This window comes from Pelodiscus sinensis, chromosome 3 (assembly GCF_052426305.1).
Source record: "Pelodiscus sinensis isolate ZL-2025 chromosome 3, ASM5242630v1, whole genome shotgun sequence".
Lineage (NCBI taxonomy): Eukaryota > Metazoa > Chordata > Testudines > Trionychidae > Pelodiscus > Pelodiscus sinensis.
In genome coordinates, this window is record NC_143054.1 from 64,528,668 (window position 1) to 64,552,644 (window position 23,977).

Sequence of the window (23,977 nt, forward strand, 5' to 3'; positions counted from 1 at the left end):
GGTTTTACTGTGAAAAGTTTACTGATGCTGTCAGAACAAAGCTAATATTATTTCTTAGGTGACCATATGTCCTGTTTTGGCCAGAACAATTCCTTTTTAAGCCCTGCCCAGGCCATCCTGACTTGTTAATCAAGTTGATCAAGTTGTCAAAAGCAATTGGGACAAATGCTCACTTTTGTCAAACAAGTTCAGTGTGGAGGCATGTGAGGGGACCTAGTGTCGATGCCAGCCCTGTACAGGAAGGGAAGGGGGCAAGGCTTGGATAGCAGCAACCTCCACTCCATGTGGAAAGGAGGGGGACTTAGGTGAGCAGCTTGGGGCAGCCCTGTGCAGAGAGGATCAATCTAGCCTCACCTGGTTTTCCCTTAGGCTTTGGGAAATATGGTCACTAATTATTTCATGATTTTGAGAATCCCAGAGCTGTATCTGTGTGTTGAGACTAGGAATTGCAGCTTTTCCACATTTCTATTGAATATGGCATTTATTTTCCTTAGATGGCTTCCAACACCCCCACTAAAAAGAGAAGTATTCTGGCACTGCTGTAATGGACAGTCCTCTTTTTGGTTGGTTTGTCCCCCATCCAGTACTGGAACAAAGGCAGATGTGTTTTTGTCTGGTATCAGATTGAACTCTGCGCAGTTCTACCTCCTACCCACATGACCTCATACACATGCTGCATGAGAGGTCAGGTGTGAGAGGAGGGGGAGCAGTGTACTCTTGAAAACGATGCCCCCTATGTGACATGATCTCATACACACTGTATATCCAAGGTCAGTCTTGCAGCAGACACAGGCCCATGCCATTATCAGAAGTGCAGGAATGTGCAGAATTCCAGGAACATGTGAGTGGTCACTTGATCCTTTGTCTCAGGATCAAGCTTAGGACTGCTAAGAGGGTGAGACTGCTGTGCTACCAATTGTACTAAGCAGCTTCCTGATACAATGCTGGTCACTGCCATCTGGAATGTCAATAGCATCTCATGTTCAATTCAGGGGCAGGGTAAAACAAGACAAGCTTCTGATAATCCACCTAGACTAGAGGCAGACCCCACCCCCCTGCCTACCTCTAGAGCTGCTCATTTAGCCCCAATCTTGCTGCAGAGAACCACTCCATCTCTTACTCGGGCAGGGGGGAAGCTAAGGGTGTGTCTAGACTACCGAGTTTTGTCGACAAAAGTGGACTTTTGTCGACAAAACTATACCAGCGTCTACACTACCGCTGAGTTCTGTCGACATAACGTCGACAGAACTCAGCAGTTTTGTCGACGCTGGTATACCTCATTTTACGAGGCATAACACCTTCTGTCGACAGAGTCCTGTCGACAGAAGGTGTTATTGCCTGTAGGGTTGCGTTCAGACTACGGGGTTCTGTCGACAAAGCAGCTTGCTTTGTCGACAGAACTCAGTGTGTCTGGACGCTCTTTGTCGACGGAAGTTTTGTCGACAGTATCTGTCGACAAAATGTGGTAGTCTAGACATACCCTTAGGGAAAGTCATTGCTGACCAGGAATTGAACCCATGCCCCAGCCCGGAGAGCCCCAAAGCCTAACTCCCTTAAGCAGTGGTTTTCAACCAGGGGCACGGCCCAGCACCCCTGGGGGCAGGTTTCAGAAGGGCTACCAAACATGGACTGCATTAGACTTGCCAGAGCCCATGGCAGAAAGCTAAAATCCCACCACACACAAGTGCAGCCTGGGACCCTAAGCTACATCACTCAGGACTGAGGCAGAAGCCTGAGCAACATGGCTTCACAGTTCCCGGGAGACCTGCCCTGCTTGCTACCCCTTGACACTGGCCCTGGCTTTTAAATGTAGAAAAGCAGTTGGCGTGGCACAGCAGGGCCATGGCGTTTTCATGGCACTGGGGGAGGGGGGCGTGTGGCGACCCCTGCCCTAGAGCGCCAGGGACAAGGCACGAGCGGCTCCCCCTGCACAGACTGGCAGCAGCAGGAGGGCTCAATGCGATGGCGGAGCGGAGACAGGGCTCGCCCGTGAAATGCCCCAGGAGGCCGCAGGCTGGAAAGAGGAAGGGACCAAAGGAAAACAAGGCAGCTCACAGCCCTGCCCAGCACGGGAGCAGCCTGGGCCCGGGTGCGTCCCGGCAGCCCCCGGGCCACAAGCCTCTGGCTTGGAGCGCTAGGGGTTGGGCGCGGCGCGAGCCCGCAGCCCGAGCCCCCGGGGGAGGCGGCTCACAGGCGGCCCCTGTAATGGAGGCGGATGAAGCCACGTGACAGGGCAGGGCGCAGGCCGCGAGCCGCTGGGTGCCGGGCGCAGGCCTTGTGCGGCGGCCCGGCCGTGGCGGGGAGGAGGGACCTCAGCGGCGCCGGCTGCTGGGCAGCGCTGCCCGAGGGGGCGGCGCCAGGCACCTGACCGGTGGGCGGCCCTGCGGCCTTGGCTGCGGCGTCTCTGCGCCCGGGCCCGGCTCTGGGCAGCAACGAGGTGAGTGCAGGGCGCGCTGCGGGGAGCGGGCGGGACCTGCCCCAGCCCCTTCGCCTTGTCTCCAGTCTGCGCCCCCGCGCCAGTGTTTTAACCGTCCCGTCCGCCCAGCGCTTAGCCCAGCTCCCCCTCCCCCGCCCCGCCTCTCAGCAGCCAGCCTTTGCAGCAGCTCGGACCTTTGGGGGCATCGGAGAAGCACGCAGTGAACATTTGCAAAATCTGTCTGCCCAGGCCCGGGGAGTGTTGACCAGGCCCAGCTCTTCTGTGGGGCAGGGTACTGAAATGTCCTGTCAGTGCTATTAATTAAAAGCCTTCCCCAGTGCTGGGGTCTCCCTCTCCTTCCTCAGATTAGCCAGGCTTTGGACAGGTCTGAATCTTGTTCTTTACAGTCCTGGTCAGAAATTACTAGAAGGGATTTAAATTAAAGTGTTTTAAAAATATTTGAGTCTGGTTTAAGAAAAAAACCCAGATTCCTATGTATCAAAGTGATGAAGAATTACCCATTTTGAGTGTGACCATGCCAGTCCTTACACCTAGGCTGTGTCTACACTGGGCCACTTATTCCGGAAAATCAACCGCTTTTCCGGAATAAGCTTTGAGCTGTCTACACTGGCCCTTGAATTTCCGGAAACGAAACAACGCTCTACTGTACAAAATCAGCCACTATTCCGGAAAAACGATTCTGCTCCCGCTCGGGCATAAGTCCTTATTCCAGAACACTGTTCCGGAAAAGGGCCAGTGTAGACAGCCCAGTAGTCTTTTCCGGAAAAAAGCCCCACTCGCGAAAATGGCGATCAAGGCTCTTTTCCGGAAAAGCGCATCTACATTGGCCACAGACGCTTTTCCGGAAAAAGGGCTTTTCCGGAAAAGCAGCCTGCCAATGTAGACGCTCCTTTTCCGGAAAAACTGAAAACGGAATAGTATTCCGTTTTAAGCATTACCGGAAATTCATGCCAGTGTAGACACAGCCCTACAGTTTTTACATGGTGCCAGTATCAAGTGGATGCAAAGTACCTTTAGCGATCATTGAAGTCCTTGGGAGCTGAGGATGTCATTCAATCTTTTGCTGGATCAGGCTCATTTAAATTACTAATGGCCCAAAACTGTAAAGTCCTGAACCATGGTCAGCTACAAGAGGCCAGGTTTAACAAAACATTTAGATCAACATAACTATCTCACTTAGGGGTGTGAAAAATTCACAAGCGGTTAAGCCAAACACCTGCCGTAGATGCAACTACATTGACCAAAGAATTCTTCCATTAATCTAGTTCATGGGTTCCCAAACTGGGGGGCATGAAGAAATTACAGGGGAGGGGGCATGAGGCGACCCAGCCACATACATCCCCGTCAATACCACCCCAAGTTTTGCTACTATTTTTTGGGGCGGAGAGGCATGAGGGTTTCTCAAAAATCAGAAAGGGGGCATTATGCTGAAAAGTTTGGGAACCACTGATCTAGTTAGTGCTGCTGCTCCAAGAGGTGAATTACCTACATTGACAGAAAAATAACTTCCCTCAGTACAAGAAGCATCTACTCCAGGGGTGGCCATAGGCCAGATGTGGCCTACCCCTGCAGTAAAGAGCAGCTTCACACTGCTCAAAGCAGCTCTCTGCATTTTGGGGGGGAAAGGGATGAGGCTTGCCACTGCGCTTGCCCCCAACACAAGCTTTCAGTTCTTATTGGCCAATTTCTGGCTAATAGAAGCTGAGAGATTGTGCTGTGGATGGAGGCAATGTATGAAGCCCTTCCCCTTTCTCACTGCCCCATTTCTCCCCTCTGCCCCAGTAGAGATCCACATGTAACAGCCTAGGAATGTAATACGCTAGTCGATTAACCAATAACCAAAAGCTTATAGACTACATGCATTAGATGCTATAGACTACATGCATTTCCTGCCCCCCTTTGCCAGTAAATTTTTTAGCAGGCTGGCTAGCAGCCTGGCTCAGTCCTGGCCTCCACCGGCTCAGGGACCTATCCCTGCTGCAGCTCTGCATTTTAAGCGTATTAGCAGGGCTCGCCGAACTACGGCGAGCCCCTCTCGCCAGTTGTGCTGTCTGGCGATCTGCGTATGCGCAGATCGTTCTGCACTTGTGCAGATCGCCCGAACTCGGCTCTTCCAGGTTACGATCTACTTGCCCTGGGCGAGTAGATTGTATCATTTGTCGAGCCCTGCATATTAGGAGCCAGGCCAGCAGACAGCCTGGCTCAGTTATGGCTTGCGTGGCGTCTGGAAGTTCAGGCCTCCCCCTCCATCTGGATAAGGGCTGGTGCCACCCCAAGCTGTGCAACAGTGCGGGGTAACAGGCAACCAGCCTTTAAGGGGAGCTGGTTTTTAAATGGGTTCCCCTTGTGGACCAGCTCCCATCTGGCACCCCATGCTGCTGCCTCTAATAAAGGCAACAGTGGGGATGGAGTGCACAGGCTGCCAATCTCATCCCCAGGGACTATAGAATAGTTGACTAACTGATAAAAATTCATGAGGTTAATCGACTATTCAATTAACCGATATTTAACATCCCTATAATAGCCAGCTGCTTTGAATAGCCTGGGGCTGCTGACAGGCAGGGAGCTTGCCTTAGGGTCCCATTGGGCTGCTGCCTGGGAGCTGCTTAAGTAAGCGCCTCCTGGACTAAGCTTCCTTCTGGCACCTCACCCCCTCTAGCACCTCAACTCCCTCCCAGATCCTGCCCCCCCTTACACCTCTCCTCCAGACCAGAAGCCTCTCCTGCACCCCTCCTGGACCCTGCACCCCAATCCCTTGTCCCAGGTCACCAACCAAACCCTTTGCACCTTATCCCCCTCTGTCCCAGGTCACAATCCCCTCCTTGGACTCCATATCCTCTACTGTACCCAGTCCCCTAACACAAGCTTCTTTCTGCACACAACCTCCATTACAGACCTTATACCCCCTCTGTAGAAATGTGTAGCCCTTGACCACTTACTAAAATCTTGGAGTGCCTCCCCATTAAAAATTATTGCCCACCCTGATCTGTATTGTGCATTTACTGTGAATAGTTACAGTGTTGCAGCTCTGCTGTTTTAGTGCTGTGGTATAGACATGGCTTAAAATGGAGTTGAATGCTGAGGTCTCTGGGATCTGGCTGTGAGAACTGTTTAAGTAATGTTAGCTGACTTGTCCTGAACATATTTAAAGATATTTCATGGATTTGGGGTTTGACATTAATTTTCAGTATGAAAACAAGTCACAATTTTGGCCCATTTCGGAATACAGTATCCAAACCAAATAAGATGATGAATACCATTCACTAGGGATCAAAAAGACAGTGGCTCCCCCAAACTAAATTCTTAAGGTAAAGAAGATAATGTACAGAATCACCAGATGTAGGGGATCAACAACCAGTTATCCAAGTTTGAGTGGCATAATCTTGAAGCACCAAAGACAGTAGTTGGCATGAGCAAAGAATATAATGCTGAAACAGCACTGGTCTATGAATCATTAATTATTTTCTTCAAAATCAGAATTAAAAATGTATTTTTAATTTTATCTTTAGGTAACGACGCATCTTTAATTAAGATGTCCTCAGCACCTGAGCCACCAGATATTAAAAAAGAAGCACCTAAAGAGAAAGACAGTCGAATTCCAGGACTCAGAGGTGTCCGAACAACCACCCTGTTCCGAGCTGTCAATCCAGAGCTTTTCATTAAACCTGTAAGAAACTACTTTAGAGACAATATGTTTAAAGATGCATTTTTGAGAAATTTAAAAAACAAAACCCCACATTTAAGTCAGTAGTGTTATATGTACTACCTAAGAATGCTATAACTGAAAAATAGTTTTCACATTTTTGTAGTTTGATTACTTTGTATAATGGATAACACTGTGTGTAGTCAGTTTCCGCTATATACAGGCAGTCCCCAGGTTACGTACAAGATAGGTACTATAGGTTTGTTCTTAAGTTGAATTTGTATTTAAGTCGGAACTGGCTCCAGATTCAGCCGCTACTGCTGAAACTGACCAGGGGCTGACTACAGGAAGCTGGAGGCAGAATTGCTCTGCCCCCAGCTTTCTGGAATCAGCCACTGATCAGTTTAAACAGCGGCTGAATCTCGAGCCTGGGACAGAACAGCTGGGCTGCCAGGTAGGTCCCTGCAGGACCAACCTGGCAGCACCCCAGCTGCTCTACCCCAGGGTCCACAACAAAAGCCTGGTCTGCTGGGGGGGGGGAGGGGCGCGCACTAGCTGCGCCCCCCCTCCCCCCAGCAGACCAGAGACACGGGGAGCAAAGCCGCGGCGGCGGCGGGGTGCCGCGCCTCTGAGGCTTTGCTCCAGGTGTCCCTCGTCTGCTGGAGGCAGTCCCCAGCAGACCAGAGGCACCGGGAGCAAAGCGGCAGCGGCGGCGGGGTGCCGCGCCTCTGAGGCTTTGCTCTGGCAAAGCCTCAGAGGCGCGGGACTCCGCCGCCGCTGCGGCTTTGCTCCCGGTGTCCCTGGTCTGCTGGAGACGGTCCCCAGCAGACCAGGGACACCCGGAGCAAAGCCGGGGAGCCGGGGAGGCCAGAGCAAAGCCTCAGAGGCGCGGGACCCCTCCGCCTCCCCAGCTTTGCTCTGGGTGTCCCTGGTCTGCTGGAGACGGTCCCCAGCAGACCAGGGGCACCCAGAGCAGCTTTTCTTGCCCCGGAGGTCGAGGTGGCGGGACCGCTGCACTCTGGGCAGTCCCGCTGCCTGCGAGCTCCGGGGCGAGAACGCCCCGTTCGTAAGTGCGGATCCGACATAAGTCGGATCCACGTAACTCGGGTACTGCCTGTACTGTGAGACTGTTTTTGCATATAATGATAGGGATTCTGTGAATCTGCTGTTATGTAATTTGATGCATTAGTTACTGGAAGCTTCTCTTCTATGTTTAAAGGGGGTAAAGGAGGATTGAAATATTATAAATAAAAGTCAGAGGAAAGAACAAGTGTTTGTTTTAAAAAAGTAATTTTTTTTTTCATTTATGTGCCTCAAACTTGAGAGACTTCTCAGAATTTAAGATCTGCAGTGTTAGCCTACTTCACCACTCATTGCAGAATGTTAAAAACCAGTTACCACTTTTTATGGATGGTTTTTAACTTAATAATTGTTTAAAACAACATTTGTTTTCATCTTGTTAAATAGCCGTGGATAGGTTAAAGCCAGCCAGCACATTTTGCTGATCTGATACTATGGCACTGGCCCTGGCAGCAGCTAGAACATTAGTTACACTTGAACCTCTTTAATCTAGAAACCTTGGGAAATAAAAATATCCTGGATTATAGAATTTTCTGGACCATCGGTGTTCATTATTATGAAGGGTAAACAACATCTATTACTAAAGCTTTTGTATGTACAAACCATTAGAGTACTGTTCACGTATAACATATCATAAGATAAATCCTTAATGCACTGAATTTAAATTGTTATTGGAGTTGGGGGTGCAGGGTCTGGGAAGGAGGTAGAGTGCAGGAGCATGCTGGAGGTGGGGGTGTGGGAGGGAGGAAGAATGCAGGAGTGTGCTGGGCGTTAGGGTACAGGAATTACTGCCAGTGGGAGTGGCTGGGACATTGCTTGCTGGGACATCCTTACAGTGTGCAGAGCTCCCTATGTCCTGTTGGAGATCTGGCACTCCCATCCCCTGCCCCCTCCAGCCCACATCTCTACCCCGTCCTGCCCTCCTACCCTAGCCTGCTCCTGCACCTTCCCTCTTGCCCCAGACCTTGTTCTTTCTCTCCCAACCTGCTCCTGCACCCTACCATCCAAACCCTGCATCCGTACTGGGAGTAAGTCCTGAGCCTTGATGCTGTCCCTTACCCCATGAGACTGGAGCTTGAGGGGAGTGAGGGAAGTGTCTTTTTTTTTTCCTTTTCTCATTTAGAGGCCACATCTGTGAAGGTTTTTTTTCCCCCCTCCTCATCAGGGGGGCAGGTCAGTGAGGGGGTTTTGTTTTTTGTTTTGCTTGCTTCTCATTTGTGAATGGTTCTCAGCTGATTTTTCTGTGGATCAATGGTCCCTGATCCAAAAAAGGTTCCCCACTCCTGGCCTACAGGTTGAATATGCCAGCTAATATTCTTTGTTACTATATCCTTTTTCTAACTAAGTAAGGGAAATTCTGTTTGACATCTGCACAGCCCTGAGACATTTGTAAGATGGTACAAAATGAAAAGGCAGAATTTAATCTGCTTGATAAAAGCGTGTTTTATTACAATTTGTAAATCAGTTTTAGATAAATAAAATTCTTTTGGCCAGAGCACAGTGTATTGCCCAACCAGTAAATCTAAATTGAATATGTTGCAGAAAAGTCTTTATCACCTTTAAGAACTCTGCTTCTGGTCAATCCATGAAAAACAATATTTTGAACTGTGGGGGTTCAGAACATTGAATGTTGCCACACAAGGTCAGGAAAGCATTTCTTAACTTGATGATTGTTTCATATAAAGTATGTTTATCCTTTAAGAACATATCCTCTTCTCCTTTCTGAAAGCAAATGGCCTAAATGGTAGTCACCAACATTGTCAATTTGTGTCATAGCTGTTTGTATACGTCTCTAAAGTGGCAGTGGTGTTAGTGCCATAAAGAGTTGTCAGAGAGGACCCTGGTCACTTGGCATGACATGAGCTAAAAGCTTGATGTATATGATGGATCAAAAAACCAAAATAGCTGGCTAAAAGTACATAATAATTTCTTTTGACAGAACAAACCTGTTATGGCTTTTGGACTCATAACAATTACCCTGTGTGTGGCCTACATTGGCTATTTACATGCAACGCAAGAGAATAAGAAGGATCTCTATGAAGCTGTTGACGGTGAAGGAGCCAGGTATATGAGGAGGAAGACTTCCAAGTGGGATTGAAGAAGCTGCTTAATAACAGAAAAAAGAGAGAGGAGTAATTGACAATGTAGGCATCTGATTTGTTAATGTTAAATTAGGTGACTAACTGTTCTATGCAATTTTTTGAATGATGTATATAAAATTAAGTCCCATTTCCATTCCATTTTACAATGCTATACCTGTATCTATAAACTTTACAGAAGACATACACAGTAATAAAAGGGATAAGAACTGTTGTCTGAGTTGATGATTACTAATTCATGTTAGTAGATATCTTTTATGTAGATAAAAAGAAATAAGTAAGTGTGAGGTTGAAACTACAGTGATAAGTGACTAAAAAATTCTGTGATAGTTCAATTCATATTTTTATGGTCTGTTTTGGTTAGAAGGAAAGCAGTTTTAAAATTCAAGGCACAATTTAAGAAGAGGTAGTTTGAGCTGCAAAATATATATGTTTTTCATATCGCAAATAAAGATATTTTAAAAAAAATGTAAAATCATTTTTTTTAATCTAGAAATCTGTAAATATTGACCTAAAACAACTATTCAAAATGATAATTTACTCTGTTATACAAATCCTTTGTTAGGATGTCCTTTTCTGTCAATCTCAGTGATTGGTTAATTTATAAATTAGTTTAAAAACTATTTACCTTCATTGGAAAACATGTGCCATCCATTTCTTGTTAGTTACTGGAAACAGGGTAGTCTAAAAGGCACAAAATTTTAAAATGGTGGGGGGTATTTTCTTAATATAAAATATAGTTTATGTATTTTTATATTAATGAAATATACAAGTTAACCGTAATTCAACCTCCCTGTGTATCTGTGTTATGACCAAATCTTTAATTACGTGATCGCATACTTTTTTTTTACAGAACCATTACCTCTTTCAGTTTCCTAATTTTTTAGTGCTTCACTTTGCAACCTAAATAATTTTCCTTAAACATAGCTTTTTCTGTCAATTTTCCTATGTTCTCAACTAAGCCAACTGATAAAACTGTATAGAAATTCTGTCACGTGATGTCATACTGACACGCATATGGATCATCAGCAGGGTTGGAATCCACTGTACATTACTCTGCCATGTGATCTAATGGTTGTCTGTCATCCTCTGAAAAGACTTGCACTAGATGGGAAGGAGGTACACTTTTCTAGATATTTGTTGACAGCAAAGGAATAGTGAGACAAGAATTTTGTGTTTCATTCCAAGCCCTAATGATCATACAGTCTTCTGCCCATTCCTCGTAAGAATGACCCTTTATACCCCATCCACTCCAACCTGGCCTGAACCTTTTTTTCTCCCTCCTCTGGGTCCTTGTCCCAGTTCCATTGTCACCTAGCCAGTCCCCCTCTTCACTCCTAAAATATTTGGTTCTGGTCTTGCCCATCTAGAATCTGTCCCAGCCCCTCTCTCTCCCTTCCTAGTGCCCATTCTCCCCCTGCACTCTGGTTCCTCATTAGAACTGCCTCCTCTCCCAACTCAGCTTCTTTTCCCTGTCCCATGCCCAACTAGTAATAAGTTCCAATCTCTTTATGTAGTCAATCCCCTTCTCCTTTGGCTCATTTCAGTCTCTTCCCTTCTAGTTCCCAGTCCTCACTTATTTCTCTTGTACACTCCCAAACTCCTTTCCATTCAGTCACTGTTCCCCTTTCCAGTCCTTTTGTGCCTTAAGTCTGTCTTCTTGCCCAGCCAGTCAGTCATCTCCCTCATCCCAATGCCTATTTGTCCCCTCTATATTTTGCCAGCTTCCAGTTCAAGTATCCCCTCTATCTCCCTCTCTATGCATGCTCCTTGTCCCAATCTACTCCCCTTACCTGCTCCCCTCCTATATGGTCCTCTCTGCATTTGAATCAGCAACTTCCTCCTCCACCCTCCCGATCCCAGCAAAAGGGTCAGGCAAGAGCAAATGAACGGCAGGTTCCTTGCTTTCAGTCCCACTGCCCGGATTTGGACCTGTCATAGCCCAGTGCTGTTACAGAAGGAAAAGCCTGCTCAGTAGTAGATTTAATTACTAAAATCTAAGTCTCTGCTGAGCAGGTTCAAACTGATTTTTGCAAAGGTTTATATAACTTGGCCAAATGTACTGTAAATTAGCATATATAACCTGCACTTGTGTAAAACCCGCACCTGTGCATAACCTGCGGTTTTTCCTGAATGTGTAAACAAGTTTTAGATAACCTGCAGACGTGTATAACTTGCTGGTTATATACGCTACTTTAAGGTAATTGCACACACCAGGATAAACTGCATCTTCTGTTAGGTAGCCAACCTGCTGCCAGCAGGGGGAATGTAGAGTGCAGCGCAGGTGAGCTGGCCAGCCTGCGGGAGGAGAGCTACACTCGCGCCCAGGCTCCACACAGCTGCAGAAAGGCGCAACCCACCCTCCTCCGGGCAGGGGGGACGGAGAGCGCAATGCAGGTGAGTAAAAATAAACTTGTATATCCCACGGACATGTATACCCCGTGGGGGGTGGCTTTTGTAAAAATGTGTATAACCCACGAGTTATATACGCTAAAAGACGGTAGGTGGATTTTCAGAGACTGCAAAATGCATGTTCCTAACACAAAGACCACTCTCTTCCAATTTTCAAATCCCTGCTCTAAGGCAAGGGGGGACTACTAAAAGGCGGGGTAGAATTTTTTAACATGGGCAAAACAAGATAATTTTCCCTAGTCTTTTGTTTTATAGGACAGGATAAGAAGGAGCCCCGAGACTCATTTAACAGCTATTATGTGGAATTTTAACCAGATGATTCTTCAATTCATTAAAATATACTAAGCCTCCATTTTTTCAATAGGCTTTAACTAACTTCAAAATCAATACTGCTGAAAAGAAAATTTTGTCAAATATTTAGTTTTAGTAAGGTTTTATGAAATAAAGCTTTAATATGGAGCCTAGGAAGTGATTCATTTCTTGTGAGCAAGAACTATTCTGAAGGGTTTTGTGATATATGGGAATAATGCAAAACTGGGTCCTTGCTGTCAAATTATATTTTATGGTGTGAAGGTGACCTTAAAGGGAGCTATAGTAACAGTGGAAGAAGGAGAGGGGAAGAGTTTAGAATTGAGTCAGGGAGAGAGGGGCTTGACGAATGCAGCCGTGAGACTAGTGAATGGAAGGTCTGGCTGGGAGGGGAGGTGTGGTATTTGCTGTTGGAGTAATTAGCCAAACTAATCCAAACCTGTGTGGCTTGAAGAAGGAACGTTCAGCCTAGTTTTTCATTTTTAACTCATAGTCATACTACCTCCTTATAGCAATTACTTTTAAAACAACTCTTAATCATACTTAGATGATATACCTGAAGTGTGGGTAACAATATGAATGCAAAGATGCACACAGTACCTTAATGGATAGTTTCAGAAACATGGCTGACACTTGTCAGTGTAAATATCTGATTCCTGCTAATACAGTTTACAGTTACAGCAGTGTCAAAAAGGGTGAACTCAAGCCTTTCAAGCACAACTTCACTTACGTGAACTGGAAATAAACAAACAGCACCAATGTTTATTTTTGTTCTGTTTCTGTAGCCTTTTCAATGGAGTTAACAAAGTTTATAAGAAAATTCCTACCTTGACAAAAATAAGTGAAAATGGCTTCCTGAGTGAAGCTTTACATATTCCTTGCCACTTATGAGTCATTTGCCTCTTTAACAGAAAATACTATGATTTAAATATTTGAAACAGTATCCATTGCTAAATATTTTAAAAAACCTTTTAAGTTGCTTGGATTTGAGAGGAATTGTTGCCATTCCTTAAGTAATAAAACTAAACATACGATGAGATGCTGCTTAACACTACCCAGTGTCTGCAAATGCTTTTGTGAGCAAATCTTGTCCTGCCTAGTAACAGTTGCTAGGTAGGAGGTAAATTTAAGGCTGTAAGAGGTCAGTTAAGAAATCCTCTCCCATCGTCAGTCAACATTATGTTATTGATCACCTCAGCACTTATGCCTCATGACCTGCAGGCAAATGTTTTAGACAGCATTCTAATGGTGGAAGATTTCATCTTTTAACTGGACTACATGTTTTCTGTAGATGCAGTAAGCATTTTGTTTGCAAGGACTTGGGCAGTTTGGACATTTTAGTAACTACCTTGAATACTTTATACAACCATGATTAGGAATCCAGATTTGAGTTCCTTTGTTTGTTGTGCTGTATGCTCAAAAATAATCCCACCACCACCTACATCTGCTACTTTTGAACGGATTCGGGAGTATAAGCCTTTCAAAACACGGTATTACACTCATCGGGATATATTAGGTAAGTTAGGTTCCTGAATTCTTCATTTGTAATTCTTCAATTGCAGATATCAAAAATGCTTATATATGCCTCTATTCTTGACATTTGCATTTTCTTTCAATGGCTTTTCGTGGTCAGAGATGGACACATGTACAGGTTGGACCTCCCTGGTCCAGCACCCTGGGGACCTGACCGATTCCAGATGAGGGATTTTGCTGGACCAGGAGAGATTATTTGTGGACCTAGCTGCTACCAACCCTCGACCGGCCACAAGCCCTGCTGGTCCCTGTCCCTCGGCCTGCTATGCCACAGGGCTCCTAGACACCAGCCCTTCAGGATTCTCTGGTCCTGGAACATCCGTGATCAATTGCTGGATCAGAAAGTCCTAGTTTATAGAGGTTCAACCAGTACTTATTAATAAATATGGGCAAACACTACAGATCAAATAATTATTCTCAAGGTATTAAAGATGTGCTCACACTAGATGCTAAAAATCATGGCATCTAGTGTCATGAATTGAGACACTGGATTTATGGTTTATAACAATTTGTGACCTACTAACAACCTCCTTACCAACTTTTTTCCCCACTATGTCCATGGCTGAAGGGTTGCTAAACTATTCTATCTTTAATATTCCCTTGAAAAATGTCTTGCTAAATAATCTGTTCCACCTTATATTTAGTTGTTACATGCTGAGTGTGTTTCACAGATCTGAAGTTTACACAGCTAGGTGTAAAGTAGAAAGCTTGTCTCTCTTATTAATAGAAGTTGGTCTATAAAAGGTATCACCTGGACCCACATTATATCTGTTGGGAATAATTTCTAGACACACTGTGTGCAGGTGAAAACAAGCAGAGGATTTATTGATTCACACAGCTGGTGGAGTACCCATCAGGAGTTAACCTGGTGAGCACTAACTTAACCAAAACATACATTAGATTATATAGGTAGCAGATGGATGGAGGAGAAGTGATTTGATAGGTCTAGCAGCGGAAGTGAGATATGCACATAAGCCAATGGTCTACGACAGTTACACAGCATCTCCGCCCATTGCCAATTAAACATGTTATCACTAATACAAGCTAAATAAGCCAACATAAACATGTTATCCTAACAAGCTAAATAAGACAACATAAACAAAGGCATGTTGATGGTCATTTTGTCAGCTGGAAATATAATGCATCTCCTGTGGGGGTGTTATTGCCTTGGCGCGATCTTTAAAATCCAAGCTTATTTTCTAGGAACAAAGCAGACAATGAAAAACAATCCCACGCGGTTGTTTGGTACCGGCCTTATCAAAGTGAGGCCCTTTTGGAATGTGGTTGCCAGGGGAACCAGGGTCACAGTAACTGCTGTACTATATGCTTCCCAGGGCTGGCCTAAGACTTTCAGATTTGAGTTTGTCAGTTCTCAGCAAGATACCATGGGCTGCCTAATTTACCCTACAATATCTCTTTAAACTAGCTGTCATTCACTTATGTTCTTTGTATATACTGCCTTCATAGATTCACACTCACACTTATGTGAAGCTTATTAACAGAATTATTATTGCAACTAGCCTTGTGCAGTTACATACTTAATGTGTGCGCCAATCATGGAAATGTGCCTTCTTGTAACAAGTTTCAGTTCACTATACTTTATATACAGTATATCAGAGATACAGCTTCTATTGGGCTTTTCCCCCACATAAGCCAGAAAAAGATGAGGAAATTTTCAAAATTCAGTTTTCTCAACATTATATATATCACATGAAAGTCAATTCATGTAGAATAATGCAGCATGCAGCAAAGTAGTCAGAAACTACAAATTACACGGAGTATGATTTCTTATTAAAGATACATTACTGAATTATTTACTCACATACTACTTCTTTTAAGACATTAACAGATTCAGGTTTGATGACAGAAAGGAGAAAAAAAACCCTAAGGTCAAATCTACATTTAAAATTTAGATTAGCGTAGACTTAATGTAACAGGGACTTGAAAAATACACCATGCTTGAGTATTACAGTCAGGGGAAGAACACTTTCCTCGATCTATCCAATGGTACTAGGTGAAGTGACGTTTCTACAATGACAGAATCACTGGCCCCTCAATGTCGGCTATGTCTACATAGGGTTATGCTAGCATAGCTATAGAACCGTAACTATGTCTCTAAAGTCCCCATAGTATAGATTTGGCTTTAATAGTTTGGGCCTGTATATGTAGTGTCGGGTACAGTGGGTGCTATTGTTGGTGCACACATTGATACATGTGGTTCCAAGCTAACATGGTTATAGTGAACTTCAGAGGTACTGAGATAGATAACTCTAGAGTTTGGCATCCTGTACTTTTCGCAAAATGGATACAACATTGGTAGTGACTGCAGACTCCCCAATCAATATGTGCTTTAGTTCTGTTTTGGAGGGATTAATTTCTGGATTGAGATGGCAGGTTAGTCCCAAGACCACCTCAGCATTGATTTATCCTGTGTGTGCTGACAATGAGAATTAGTGTCAATGGTTGTAGGAGACGGGGTGCTGTCAATATTTATTTGCTAGGAAATAGATTAAGACCACTAGATTTATTTCATATATGTCACCAAACAGCCATAAATCAATAGAAATTATAGGTCCTCAATGCCTCATAAAACCAGGTGCCTAGTCTGTATGTTCTTTAGCAGAGTTCTTGTTTTTAAAACGGTGCATACATTTGACGTTGTATTAATAATGATATTTACATTATAAATACTGTGTGTAGTGAGGTTTCACACTACCTACCTTAATTAAAAATAATAATAAAGCAAGCAAAGGGGCAGGAGATTGTTTATGGCTTCTTTATACTTGTAACATGTTGTACATGAACCATTTCTGTTGAATATACATAGAACTCGGGGCAGATATTCAACAAGAACAATGTGAAAAAAGAGAACTAGAAGTAAAAGAACGGATTGAAAAAATTAAAGCTGCACTATTGTCTAAGGTAAATTAAGTTACACTTCTATCATTGAAATTAACCTTTATAATTCCTTTAAGATCTTTGGAATCTTTGTTGTAGCACCTAAATTTTATCAATTGATCAACTTGCCAAATCTAATCTCAGCAAGGCCCATTTTTAACATCATGAAGAATTTTAACAAATTTTACATCTCAATTTCCCTGAAACATATTCTAATTGCTGCTAAAAAATAATCAACATTTGTGGGCAATTCTTCTCCACACATGCTATGCCAGAGTTGCCCACTTTGCTTAAAATAGGTAACAAAACTATGATATCTCAATTCCATTTTGTGGTGCAGTATTAACAAATGCCCACTTTTTAATAGCGATCACTATACTGGCAATTTTCCAAAGATCAATGTAACAATTTTGTCAAATAGCTCAAAACACCACATATTTTATTATTCCTATATAGATTTATCTGGCTCTAATTTTACATTAAAAACAATAAACCAATTATAATAATATCTGATCCAAGTCGGAATATCATGTACATGGATTTAGCTCACTGCATTCAGATTATGATTGTTTTTATTATTTTTTAAGGCTGAAATGGAAAAAGAAGATGCAGTGCAACAAGCCCTTGATCAGGCAATAGAAGACCACAACTGTTTTTTAGAAGACCTAAAGAAAAAGCATGGAAAGGAAATAAAGGTTTGGCACCGCTTGCTTACATTTTTAAATTATGAAATATTTTATGGTAAAAATGTCCAACTATGGAATTGAGTCACATTTTATCAGCAATACATTATGTCACACTATATGTTTAAAGGCATTCTGTTTGTGCTCATACACTGCCATAATTTTGTTATACTTCAGAATTGAGTCCTGTTGGATGGGGTGGCTTGCCTTGAGAGTCACTGAGTTCTTGTGCTAGATTATTTGGTTCTGTCTGGTCATATACTTGGGTTAGCTAGTTCTTTCATATCGATTTTTAGCGTTCTATACTTCCTTTTTATTGTATGAAACTTAGTTGCTTTGTCAGAAGCCTTATAAGACTCTCCAAGTTAGCAAACCACTTACGCACATGCTTAACTTCAATCACATGCTTCAGTTCATTTCTGCCCAGCACAGATGTTAAAGATGGGATTAATGTTCATCATCTTCTTAAATTCCATTGGCATCAAAGCTAAACAGGTGTTTATGGACACAAGACATGCCGCTCAGCATATAAACCACAAGAAGGGAAATAAAGTACAACAAACTCAGTGTGGTTATAAAGTATTTTAAGTATGGTAATTTCTTCGCTCTTTTTGTGATTAACCTAACCAGTGTTTAAGAATAACCTCTGGATCTTGAACCAGAAGAGCAGTAAATTGGAGAGAAGAGTAATAATAGGAAGGTGTATTGATTTAAATTGAGGTGATTTAATTAATTGATTTAAATCACAATTTAAATCACAAAACAAATCATTTATTTAAATCAAGTTACCAAAGTTATCGAGTATGCTTAGAGTGCATTTAATTTTGAGTAAGCCCCTGACTTCACTGGCATTTCTGTTTTTTGAGAAAACAAATACAGAATGGGGTTCCCTTAAAAACGCTGAATTATGCTAAAGTAAAATAGGGAATAGACTTATGGTACCACTATTATGGTGTGTAGCTATAATGTTTCAAAATAAAGGGCATGTATTATATAAAATAAGAAAATGACTAACTGGCAACTGACAACTCTAGATTCTCTTACTACAGCTTTCTATATTATATTCTTGAGTCATAGATTCTCAACCTAGTTAACTAATTAAACAAGCCATAAAGATTAGCTAAGCAATTTTTTTTCTAGCAAGATTCAATACAGAAAACAGCTTGGGAATTTATTTGTCAAATCACACTTATACCAAAAGGCATAGAGAGAGTCTTGAAGAATGATGCATTGCAAAGTGAATTATATAAGTTACTAACCAGCTGATCCACTCAGCCACATCCACATCATTTTCTCCCAATAAGCAGGTTTCCTTATGTTTCATTCTTGCAACTGGGCACTGCTTACTCCTGACACATTTTCCTTTTTTACCCAGGGGAAAAATTTCTTCAGACTATTTCCAGATAGGGTCTCTCTTACTCCCAGAAGTCATGATGGTTTTTCTGTGGCAAAAATGGAGAGGGGAATATAGGAAACAGTGTGTGTGCGCTGAATAATGTCTTCCCTTTTTCTTTCCAGTCCACTCCACTGTTCCTTTATATGCTGTCCCCATCCTTTCCTATATATTGTCTGTCTTTAAAACAATGCCTTAACTAACTCCTCAGCCATGCTTGGTCCAGGAGAATTATCAATGTCTTGATTCGTGAGGGAAGGGTGTTGAAGAGTGCAAAGCACACCAGCTTGTCCACCTCCCCACAAAAAACTGTGATCAAGCAAGATTCTGTCTTGGTCCCTATGGGGAGGAGGAGGTTAAGCAGTAGTGGGAGTTTAGGAGGCACTGGAGGAAATTCTTGTATAGTCAGAAAACGTATAGACTAGTTGTATTGGAAAAGACAGAGAAGGATCTGGAGTGCCACATATGTGGGAGAGTCGAGGCTTAGAAAAAGATCTAGATGTTAGTGGTAGATTAAGAACAACCAAAGGATAGCTTTTTGCTCTGTATAGTTGAGGGAGAGCATTACAATAGTATCTAAATGTATTATGAGAACTGTGGGGATCTGGAATAAAGTTGAGTGCCATTGCAACTGAGAGGGAGGCTTGAATTAGGGGCTTGGGAATACTGAGATGGGTCCATAACTACATTCTTTTAATTGTGTAATGTGTCTGCATATATAACAATATCTATGGAAGGGAAAATGTGTGTGGTGAGGTACTGATTGTTTTTCATTGGATAAATCTGAATTCCACCATCAGCTAATAAACATAAAAACATCATAGCTATTTAATTAATGTTTGCATTAGCACAAATTTGACTTTACAGCCCATTTGAAAGTCTACTTTTTGTTGGAGTTTCCGTGATGAACATTGTTTCTTGGTCCTGTACTCTGAGCCCAATCATCCTCCTGAGATCCTTGCACAGAGAATGCAAAACATGCAGCTGTGCCACTATCACTCTTTGAATGTGGGGAGGAGATGGAAATGAATCAATCACAGAGTCATCTCATTTGCCCCCTTTTTCCCTTTCATTGGATTTTGAGGAGGATCTGAGTGCAGCAGTCCAACTCATACTAACATTTTATTTTCAATATATAAATTCGTAACTGTAATTAATTAAGGGCAAGGACACCCAGACAAGTGCCATAGCTTATTTCATTCATCATAGATTTCAGATGCCCTCATCTTCACTGTGGCGATCTGGCTAAGATGTGCAGTCTACACCTCTATATTAAATTAAGGGTGACCACAAGCTGTATGTGACCACCCCTAATCTAAGGCATAACAAGCCACTGGAATTTTCCTTTAATGATCTACTGAAATGCTGTTCTTTCCCTGAGCTTGGTTTTTTCTTTAAAAGCTGAGATTGAACAATACATTTTTATTCGCTATTTAACTCCTGTTAAAATGTTTCTTAAGGAAGCAGTGATAAAAACAAAGAAAGAGATGCAACGATACCTGGAAAATGAGCTGAAGAGGGAATCTGAAGCTGCAGAGCAACGCATGGCTCACAAACTTCAGCGCATCTTGATGGAGTGTGCTTTAGAAAAGATGCAAGCTGTAGCTGCTGCCAGAAAACAAGAGAGGCAGGCAGCATCCCAAGAAATGGCCAAACAGCAAAAGTATACTTTTTATTTTCTAAAGTTTAACTGTTCATTCATTTTATAACAATAAGCAAAAATGCATACACCAACAGTAAGCGAAATACCTGAGGAATTTCTGTGGCACCTATCTTCATAGCTCTAATATCCTAACTAGAATTCTGCTATGCAATTCATAGAGTGTATTGAAACATAATTAAAGAAACAACACTTAACTACATCAACATTGCTCATTACCTGACTTTCAAGAAACATCAATATTGTTTAAAAATATTTGACCCGAAATTCACAAGATATTTTTACTGTGAAAAGTGACTTGAAATTAGTATTGTGGGCTTTCAGGCGTATTGTATCTCACTAATTTCATATCAAATTTAGTTTAGAAGCAACATTTTTTTTTACTAATTGCCAACACCACAAACAGAACCTGAGCCTTGAAAGTCAAGCTTTGTTCATTGTGTCATCACCACAAATAAAAATTTAGCAGATCAAATTCTGCCCTGACTTACACAACATAAAACCCAATTTCTGCATTTGAATGCAATGGGATTTTACATATTAAACCCAGGCCAACAACTGGCCTACAATTGGAATTTAGTTAATTATGTTAATAGTGTTTGATACTTAATAATATCCTGCTACTTCTCCCATAAGATTAGCAAGGAGTAAGATTTATTTTTTATCTCTAATGCCAGCAGAAGTAATTCTAAAAACCTCAAAGAGTAGATAGGATTTATGGGGCCCTAAGCAGTATTATTAAACTGTTGCCCTGTGCCTGATGGCAGCTAGAGGGGGATGACAATTTTTTAGAGATGTGATTTTATAATCTTCAGCAACACACTAATGAAATACACGTTGGACCTCCCTAGTCCTGCACCCTCAGGACCTAGTTGGTCCCAGAAAAGAAAGTTTGCCCAAACAGGGGAGGTCCAGCTCTGTCGGGGACACTGGCCTCCTGGCCAGTTCCCTCCTGGCCACTGGCTCACTCCTGGTCTCAGTGACTGCCGGGCTGGCCAGACTCCTCTCCCAGTCCCCATCGGTTGCCGGGTTGGCTGAGCTGCACTCCTGGCCCTAGGCAGCTGCTGGCCTGTGCTCCCAGTCCCCAGCGGCTGCTGGGATGACCAGGCTCTGCTCCCAGCCCTTGACAGATGCCAGGATGGCCAACCTCCAATACCAGCCCCAGCAGCTCCTAGGCTGTGCTCCTGGTGGCAGCCAGGCTGTGCTTCCAGTGTCTGCCAGGCTACATTCCTGCCCCTAGCAACTGCCAGGCTGTGTTTCCCCAGCAGTTGCTGGGCAGCTGTCCCAGCAGCTACTGCGCTGCTCTCCCTGTTCCCAATGGCTGCTGGCTGTGCTTCGCTGCTGGACCCCCAGGTTGCAAGCCACTTGCCCCTCTGATGCCAGACTCTCAACCAACAGCCGCTGGGGCACTTGTCCAGCTACATCCCTGGTCCTATGGACCACCGATGTTGCCGGACCAGAGAGTTCCAGACCAGAAAGGTTCAATATGTATTTTTTTTTAATTGAATTAATATCCTGTAGATTAACACAGTAAATTCAGAAACTGACAGTATATATTTGGGTTAGTAAAGGTGTGTTAAATGGCTTCCTTATCACTTGAATGGCTCTGTCACAGGTTCAATATTCTGCTAATAGGTCGGGCAGGTTTTTTCACTTTTTAGTTAACTAGATCCTCTCCGGATTGAAGCACAACCACAGAACAGAGATAGGAAGAGGCAAATGAGTGAATATTAAGACCCAAATTTTTGGATGCCTTACACAACTGCATATGGATAAGGACAGCTCTGAGAGCAGATCTGTTGCATACGAATGTTCCCTGTTTAAACAGCCATTTTTCAGAATAGATTCTCACTGTAGTTGATATGTTATGTAATAATTTCATTCTCACAATTAAAACAGGGCCCAGTCTTGCAGTCCTTTTTTCCACGGATAAATTTGGGTTGGTAAAGGCGTTTTACTATCTTAGCTTGTATCTTCAGATTCTCCTGTCAGTTGAGTTCCTATGGGACCTGGTAAAAATTAAAACTCCTGCACAAAATTGAATAGCTGGAAAGAATTTCCCCTATGGCACTAGCACTGGGCACGCCATGGAGATATCCTTTGTATTTTCCTGAGCCAGCTTAACTGAATTGCATTCACTGTGTTTGGGCAATGTTATAGAGTTTATACATTTTCTTACCTTATTTTAGCAGTACTGAATGCAGATGTATTTGATAAAACTTCAATAACAATTAGGAGTATATTTGTGGGCTACAAATCAATGATTAGCCTCAATTCAGGAAGCATTCCTATTTGGAATGGCGCTATAAAAAATTATTTAAAGTTAAAATGAAGAATATGAAATTGATTCTTCATGTTCTCTCCCCCTCCCCCTCCACACACACACTATTTGTTTAATTTTACATTTATTTTGAGAATAGTAACACTTTCCATCCTCACACATGCACCATTACAATAATACCATCTGGTATACATATTGGAACTGATCTTCCACAGATATAAATCAGTATAGCTCCATTTAAGACAGTGGAGCTATGCCAGTGTTTCTCAAAGTGGTCAGCGAAACCACTTTGAGAACCTTGCTAACTGGTCGCTCCGGTGTGTTTATTTACTGGTGCTGCAGCCACAGAGCCTTGCGGCTCCCATTGGCTCCAGTACACTGTTTGCAGCCAGAGAGGAGCCATAGGAAGTGGCTTGCCATGACTGCCAGTGGCGAAATGGAGCCAATAAGAGCTGCAAGGCTCCATAGCTGCGGCGTTGGTAAGTAAACACACAGAGATGGCCAGTTAGCAGCGTTCTCAAAGTGATTTCACGGACCACTTTGAGAAACACTGAGCTATGCTTCTATATACTATCAGAGGAACAGTCTTTCTCTGATCCTGTTTTAGTCTTGTTGTCATTTTATTTCATGTTACAACTTCATTTACTTTTGTATTCAGAAACTGTATATTTAATAATCATTCATAATTCATTAAACGTATCCTAAAGTTACTTTACAAATAATTTTTTTTAAACAGAAAGTATACAGAGCAACTCCTGGAAGCTGGGCATTTGGCTAATGAAATGTATCAGAAGAACCTGGATCAATTAAAAGATGAAAAATGTTACGAAATGAGTGTTGCTTTAGACATCACTCAAAAAGAAAATCAAGCGGAGAATGAAAAGCAGCTCAAAGAATCAGAGATAACACATCAGGCTAAATATGGAGAAGTAATGACCTGCCTAATAGAGAGAGAAAGTCAAGTACAGAGTCTTACCCAACAGCTGGAAAGCATGACAGCTTGGAAAGACAACCTTGAAGGTGAAATAGAAGAAACAAGACAATCCTTTCAAAACTACATTGATATTACATTTCCTACGCTGGCCCCAGGACAAGCAGATTTTATCTTGCCATTCAGAAAGAGACTTGATTGAACACAGGGATACAAAAAAGGAAGCAACAGAGAGTGACAAAGAATGTAAAGACGAGATCGATGTGAGATGTACTGAAAGTGCAGATCAGCACTTCAAGTAGGCAGTGGTGAAAAATAAATCAATTTCTGTTCACTGCACTAAACATGATTTGCTGTGGGTTAAGGACAAATAATCATTACCATATTAACTAATGAACCAAGCTTAGGAAGGATTTAATCATATTCACGTGTTGCCTGATCTTTAGATTGTGTATTAATTATATAGATTACTTAAAAATTTCCATTTTGAGGGCTGACAGGTCCTTGTCCCAGAATCAGGCCCAGTATTTAAATTATTCTGTGGCTGGGGACCCTGATGTGCAGTTGCAGCATTCACACTATAGGAACTCTTGTATATTTAGAAATAGTTTATTACGG

General features: G+C 42.8%; 2 protein-coding genes across 2 annotated transcripts; both read left to right on the forward strand.

The window, feature by feature from the left end:
* Positions 1-2,216: 2,216 nt before the first annotated feature.
* Positions 2,217-9,473, forward strand: SMIM8 (small integral membrane protein 8). Its single transcript, XM_075923852.2, has 3 exons — positions 2,217-2,437; positions 5,947-6,104; positions 9,100-9,473. Exons 2-3 carry the CDS (start codon positions 5,970-5,972, stop codon positions 9,256-9,258), a joined length of 294 nt encoding a protein of 97 aa, XP_075779967.1. The 5' UTR covers positions 2,217-2,437; positions 5,947-5,969; the 3' UTR covers positions 9,259-9,473.
* A 3,357-nt stretch (positions 9,474-12,830) lies between these two features.
* C3H6orf163 (chromosome 3 C6orf163 homolog) lies at positions 12,831-23,708 on the forward strand. Its single transcript, XM_025189771.3, is given in 6 exon segments — positions 12,831-13,496; positions 16,341-16,435; positions 16,999-17,106; positions 19,948-20,150; positions 23,165-23,555; positions 23,557-23,708. Coding segments are annotated over 6 exon segments (1,050 nt in total). The 5' UTR covers positions 12,831-13,348; the 3' UTR covers positions 23,662-23,708.
* Positions 23,709-23,977: the final 269 nt, after the last annotated feature.